The sequence below is a fragment of the Phalacrocorax aristotelis genome, chromosome 5 (genome assembly GCF_949628215.1).
Source record: "Phalacrocorax aristotelis chromosome 5, bGulAri2.1, whole genome shotgun sequence".
In the NCBI taxonomy this organism is placed as follows: Eukaryota; Metazoa; Chordata; class Aves; order Suliformes; family Phalacrocoracidae; genus Phalacrocorax; species Phalacrocorax aristotelis.
In genome coordinates, this window is record NC_134280.1 from 57,416,720 (window position 1) to 57,423,477 (window position 6,758).

The 6,758-nt window shown below is 38.4% G+C and overlaps 1 protein-coding gene across 8 annotated transcripts in view; it reads left to right on the forward strand.

Moving 5' to 3' along the window:
* The window catches only part of RRAS2 (RAS related 2), a 52,535-nt gene extending 46,794 nt beyond the window's left edge, over positions 1–5,741 (forward strand). For all 8 annotated transcript variants that reach the window (XM_075094732.1, XM_075094731.1, XM_075094730.1 and 5 more), the window contains 2 exons: positions 3,696–3,814; positions 4,289–5,741. In XM_075094732.1, the coding sequence (XP_074950833.1) occupies positions 3,696–3,814; positions 4,289–4,376 (207 nt within the window). In that variant the 3' untranslated portion in view covers positions 4,377–5,741. The remainder of the gene's footprint in view (positions 1–3,695; positions 3,815–4,288) is intronic.
* Positions 5,742–6,758: the final 1,017 nt, after the last annotated feature.

Consider the following 6,758-nt stretch of genomic DNA (forward strand, 5'->3'; position numbering starts at 1 on the left):
CTTTTGCATCATGACTGAACTAATACAGTGATCTAGTGCTAAGATCATCTAGATACCTTTAAAGCACGGTTTTAAAGAGGTTCATGTGACTTCAGTTCATGCGCAGACAGATGATTGGAAAAGCTGATGATCCCAGGCAAGCAGCCTCGTGCTTTGACCTTGACCAGCATCAGCCTAGATGCTAGCAAACAAACAGTTAATGTATTGGTTTTGCAGACTTGCTGCTTCACAAATGGCTTGGCGTGAGATGGCTTGTTCCAGGGGTGGACAGATGCAAGGACCTGGCTGGTGGCCTACCTGAAATCATTAAAATTTTGTTTTGGCCTTTCTCTTAACTATCATGAACTTGTATGAAAGTGTGACAATAACTTCTTGAGGTGGTAGATTTTGTGGCCATATACAGTGATGTTCTCACAGATGGATCTTACCTTCAGGTCTTCCCATGGCTGGCCTGATTTTTGAGCTTTATGGATAACTAGCTATCAGGCATCTGATGCAGTATTTGAATACAGCAAGTCCGTCTGTTTGAATATGTGTCAGTGCTTCATAACCACAGTTTGTGTGTACCACAGTGACCTTTTATATGAGAATACGGAGGAAATAGAATGAGTGGACAATGAACTACCCCTACAGGAAAGCATTATGGTAGCCCACAGTAAGTGTGAACTAGTAGCACATGTGGGTTGGCTGGTGAGGCAGAAAATCAGGATGACAGATGCATGTTTAGGAGTGATGGAGCTCTCTGCAGGAGTGGGCAATGTTTCTGTGCAGGGTGCACTGCAGGGTGACCATGAGGTAGAAATGGGTTCCTCTCAGACTTGAGGAAGCACTTACCTGCTGAGGTGAGTGCAGCATGACCTTTAGTCTACATGGTATCCAGGCAAAATACAGGTGCAGTGTCAGGTTAGGCAGCCTTGTAGAGTTGCTTTAGGTAGAGGAAAGAATAGAAACTCCAGGAATGAATATATACCTAACGGTTCTGAGATACCATAGTGAAGAGGGAGGGCCATGTGAGAGATGTTCACAGTATTCTTGTGCAGATACTCAAATGAAAACTGTTTCAGTAAGAAGACTTACTTATGGAGTTGAGGAATAAGCTTTTCCAGGTTTGACTTGCTCACTTACAAATTCTGTAATAGTGTTTAATTTGAGAAACTTTTACTGACTGTCCAGTCAGCATGAACGAATGATATCTGAAAACAAGCAGTAAAATACCCTAAAACAAAGGATAAGTATAAGTGATTCCCATTGGTCTTCAGCCTTAAACTTACCAAAACTGAGAGATTTTCAACTGCAGAACCAATGCATGCACACATGCGTATGCACACAGTTACTGCCAGAAAATCTGTAATTCTTTTACTCTGTCAAAATAAAATAGTGTTCTTTAAAGGAAAAGGACTTAGTTTTTATTTTGCTGGTAACATTTAATAAGCTCTCCCATTACACTTATTGAAGTGTCTGTCATGACACAGGGTTGTCGTACATGAGAAGGGAGAATAAAAAAATGTAAATTTATTTTTGTTCTCAGGTATTTCTGTGGTACTTACTACATTTCCCTCAGCTATGAAAATGGAGCTGGTATGTTCCGGCCTCTAATTTACAGCTTGGGCACTGCAAATGCTTCTGTAGTGTGCCCAAACCCAAATATTTCTTTTAAACTGACTTTGAGGTAGCTAAAACTGACCACAAACTGCTTGAAAAGATACTCGTAAGACTGACAGAAAGATTGTTTTGGAATTAAGCAATTACAGGTCTTAGAACATTAAAGCCCTTATTGCATTTGTTATATCTATAGTATTTTAAATGCAGAAAACTGGGGAAGCGTAGCTTAACTTTATTACAGTGTTAGTTTTAGTTGTATCTAAAGCACATTAGAGGTACAATAATGAAGAAAATAGTAACCATATATGTTTAAAGACTGGGTTCAGTTTCTCCTCAGGACTGTACATTCCTTCACAGTTACTTATTTTTATTAGATTTTAGCCTCTCACTTTCTGGGCCTACAGTAGGCTCTGAAGGGATGAAGAAAAGTAAAGGGGGTTAGTTTTGAAAAAGCTGCCATATCTGTACTCTTAACTTTTGTCTGGTGAGTGAGGCAGAGATGTATAAAGAGTTTGGGGGGATTCTGCAATGTTATCAATGTGCCAGAAAACAGCTATGAATATTTCTTAAAATGTAGCCCTCTCAAGCTTTGGAATAAGGGTATTTCAGCATCTGGGGGTGAAAGGTAGAAGTGAGTTTGTTCCAAACATAGAGTTTCCGTGAGTGTTTGAGATCAGCAGATGCATCCTGAGTTACTCCAGCTAATGGTGCAAGGTGCTGGGAGCTCCATGTAGAGCTTCATGAGGATTTAGTGGGAATGGCCCTCAATTCAGCAGTAGACATACGAATATAATACCAGTGGCAGGTGCTAAGGACAGATGAATCGACTGTTGAGACACCGTGTGTGAAGGCTGTCAAACCATGTGTGTAGCTGTTAGGAAAGTATTTTGCAAGCTAAAAAGTACTTTTGTATCTTGCCCTGTGGTGAACGCTCCCAATGATGCTTTTCCGTTTCTGTTTCCATTTCTGTGTAGCTTATTAATCTAAGTGAATACCTGAATGCCTTTTCAAAACTAAAGTAAGAAGAAATGCTCTCCCCTCCACCCCCCCAATATCGTATCAGTCCTCTACATGCTGGTTTACACTGCTTTCACAGAAAAATGTTGATCCTTTGACATTTCTTCCACTAGCCATTGTCTTGGCAAGATCTGCTGTATTTCCTTTTATCACTGAAAGCTGCCCTTTCCTCCCTGGCCCTGTGAGTGACCTTCCCTTTGAAGCCTTGCATGCCTCGCACTGTTCAGGGTGGCCTGCTGTTGTCTGACCTCGCTGCTTTCTACTTCATCCAAAAATATGCAGTGATCTCCCTGGTTGTGCCCTGTGACCAACTTTATTCCTCCTTCCTATAATGGTCCACTAGCTTCCTGCCTTCTGCTTCTTCACTTCAAATTTTATACCAACTCTTCATGACGCTCACTATTTCCTCTTCATCTCCCTCTCCTCTGTCTCAGGAGTCAAGAGGTAGACAGGGTTTCTTTCATATCTCTGGGTAGCCTGAAGGCTTTTTTTTTTTTTGTTAGATTGGTCATTTAAGCTATGTTTAAAACTGGCTGTATTAATATTTTGCTGTGTCATAAAGATTTTTTTAAATTACTTTATATAAACAATTCAGAAGCTAAACATCAGTTCTTGTTTTAAAAGTAGTCATCTGATTTCCCCCCCCCCCCCCCTCTAAGTTTAGCTGGGACAGGGAGAGGGTGATTTTTAGCAATAGTATTCACAGCTCTGTTAGTATCCAGCAGATTTTGACTAAAGCTCTTGTTTTGAGGAGTGAGGGACTCTCATCTTCCTATGAAGGAAAACTTGGTCTTGTGCAGAAATGAAGAAGAGGCAGCTGCAGTGAGGGAAATGCTCTAGAGTGTCAATCTTTGTCTATTGCAGAAACTTCTTTTTGAAGTTTTCACTTGCATTTGAAAAGATGTATTATGTGGATTGGCTTCCCAGTTGTATTATGTGGACAGCGTGGAAAGTATTCTGTGGCCAAATAAGTATTATTGCTTGAGAAAAATAGACCCTTAACGTGTATTTGGAGTGTCTACTGATATGAACGTGCCTGCAGAAGCCTTGAACTTAATGATTGATGTCTGTTTCAGGTGACACAAGAGGAAGGTCAGCAGCTAGCACGACAACTTAAAGTAACATACATGGAAGCCTCAGCAAAAATCAGATTGAATGTAGACCAAGCTTTTCATGAACTTGTCAGAGTTATAAGGTATGATAACTTGAGACCAGATAATTAATGTTCCTACATTAATGGATAGGTACAGCAAATGTATTGAAATGTAATGCGAAATCACTGAGAAAATTCTGCCTGCTGTTACCTGTAAACTTTGACCAATGGTGTCCACAATAAAATATTCCTGTATATTAGGAAGAATGTTTACATAAATGTAATATGTATTTGAAAGAGAATTTCTTCACCTGAATATCACAGGTTTTACTGATCACCCAGTAAGTAAGCCTGGTAAACTAAATCTGAGATTGACCTTCTGTAAAAATTAGTTTTTTGGGGGTTTGCCTTCTGTTGTTTTTTAAGAAATACCATCACTCATTTAATCAGTAGTTTGAGTGTCAAAAGCAAGTCCATCCTCTACAAAAGTGTGAGAACACTTTAATAATTTTAAATATTTATTTTTATTTAACTGAAAATTATTCTGTGGATTTAATTTGAAATATCTATTTCCAGGAAATTTCAAGAACAAGAGTGTCCTCCTTCACCAGAGCCAGCGCGGAAAGAAAAAGACAAGAAAGGCTGCCATTGTGTTATTTTCTGAGAATCCCAAGAGCCAAGCTATCAACTGCCAGATTATTTTTTTTCTTTCCATCGTTTTACATTATTTCTGGTATTGGTCTAGCCTTATATGTGCATGTCCTAAAAGTGGTCACCAGAATAGCCTTAGTCCAAGAAGCTGGCAGAATAGTTCTTGAAGAAGACTCGGTCATCCTGGGGCAGACTTCAAAACAAAACACTAAGGCTGCTTCTTTAATACCACAGTTCCTTCCTTCTCTCCCTTAAGAGCTTGCACCTTGTGGAGTTTTATTCGCAAAGGAGATGAAACCAAACCGTGTAGGACAAGGTGTTGAAGTCATGCATAAGTTGTCTCTTGTGAATTAATTTATTTTTACTTCTGACATTTCATTAGCTATTACAAAAACCTATACTGAAGTATAGAGGATACCTTTTAAAAACAGGGTGGATTGGCTTTTTTGCCCTCAGTTAAATTAGACTTGAGTACTCAGCTAGCCTTAAGAAACCTACACTGAATTTCATTGTCAGCAAAAATTTTCATCTCTCACTTATGCTGCAGTTTTATTTCAGTGGCCAAAACAGTCTACTGTATTTATTTTATGAATCCAGAACAGCTACAGGATGATTACTACTACTCTTAGGATATGGCCAAATACCTCAGCTCATTCTGGATTGAGGCATTTCAGCTTATTAAGAAATTTCACATCATTTGTTTAGAAACAAATTGTGTCTTCCTTTGTATTTCTGGGTAAGGGATTAAGGAAAACTAAAACTGTAGCTGTTTTTGTTTCATGTGATATAAAAATGAATTTGATCTTTCCATTGTCAGAAATGATTAAATGTTTTTGCTATATACTTTTATACATTATTTTCTTATCAAACTAGTTAACAAGTATTTTTATATGTTTGTAAGCAAATATGCTTTCACAGCATAACTTGTGTATATGTAAAGATGAGTATTTAATTCTCACAGTTCACTTTTAACTGACAAAATATGGGATTTGCCAAACTGTGGTAAACTTGTCCTTACTCTTTCAGTTGTACCCAAGAATGGTCAATTACGTGCCTGCCCAACACACCCATAGAGTAAAATCTAGTGTTGTGTTCTAATGAATCTCAGTATCCCGTACTAAAGACTGACCATTATGTGAATTATAAAACTGTAAGACTTTTAACTGATTGTTTAGTTAAACTGTGGATGGCTGTTTAATTTTGAGTTCTGTGGATTGTGTTTAAACAATTCAAGAGTATGTTCCCTGATATTGAAATACTGAGTGGTATTGCACAGTTGTCACCTTACTGAATGTGTCCAGCAGTTCTTTGAAACTTGATTATTAAGCAAACCCTTGTATAACTTCAGGTGCTAGAATTAAAGATGATCTAACCATTATTGAGGGTAAGCACATTGCCTCTTTCTGACTCTTCCAAAACCTGAATTTCTTGGGGGTGGGGGGAAGAAGGAGGTGATGGGACCTAGTTAGGAGACAGGTATGCACATCTGCGTGACCTTTTTTCAAGCGTGGAAGTAAAGAAATGCCATTTCACTTTAAATTATGATAGATGATAAAAGCTGTTGTTCATTTTAACCTGAAGTATGGAGTCAGTGGTCCTATCAGCAACTCTTGTGCGTTCAGACTATGCTTACTGTCAGGTGCTCTGCTATCAATCTGTAAGTGTCTGCTGAGAAAACAGTGCTTAAACAAGTTTCAACTACTTTTACAGCAGCACAGCATAAAACCTGGAAGTAACACTAGTGCCATGCATTGCAGAAGAATTTAAGTTTTTTAACGTAACTTACATTAGGTTGTGCAATGCTGTTTTGAGAGAGTGGGTAGCTTCCCCCACTTCACTCCCTTTTATTTAAAGTTATTTGTTGATGAAAAGCTACTTACAAGTGATGTGTAGAAGATTCAAACAAGAAGTTGCAGTGCAAGTACATTTGGGAGATGGATTACACTTTTCAAGGCAAATGTAAGAAATTGCTGCCTGTAGCAAACACCACATGTTTTCTTAAATATGTAAAGCGCTCTGGAGTTAAGTCACTAACGGTATGGTATTAGAATGAGTTAAGACAACAAATGACAGCATCTGCGTTGAGACTAAATTTGTGAGGTGCAAATATCTTTGTTTCATAATTCTTTTCCTTTTTCTTGTTTTTTAATCTTTCAGTCATGATAGATTGGTTTTAAAATCATAGACTTACATAGGTAGATCTTTCAATATGTAACTCTTAATTCATAGAGAAGGTGGAGAGCACCACAGCGTTGCTTTTCCTTGTATGGAAGGCAGAGTAACTTTGAGGTGGTTAATGCTAAGCAACCTACTCCATTCTGTTAAGTCACATTGTAAACATGGTAAACTTTATAAACAAGTTAGAGAAGCGGGACCGCCGCCTGCTGCTATAGTA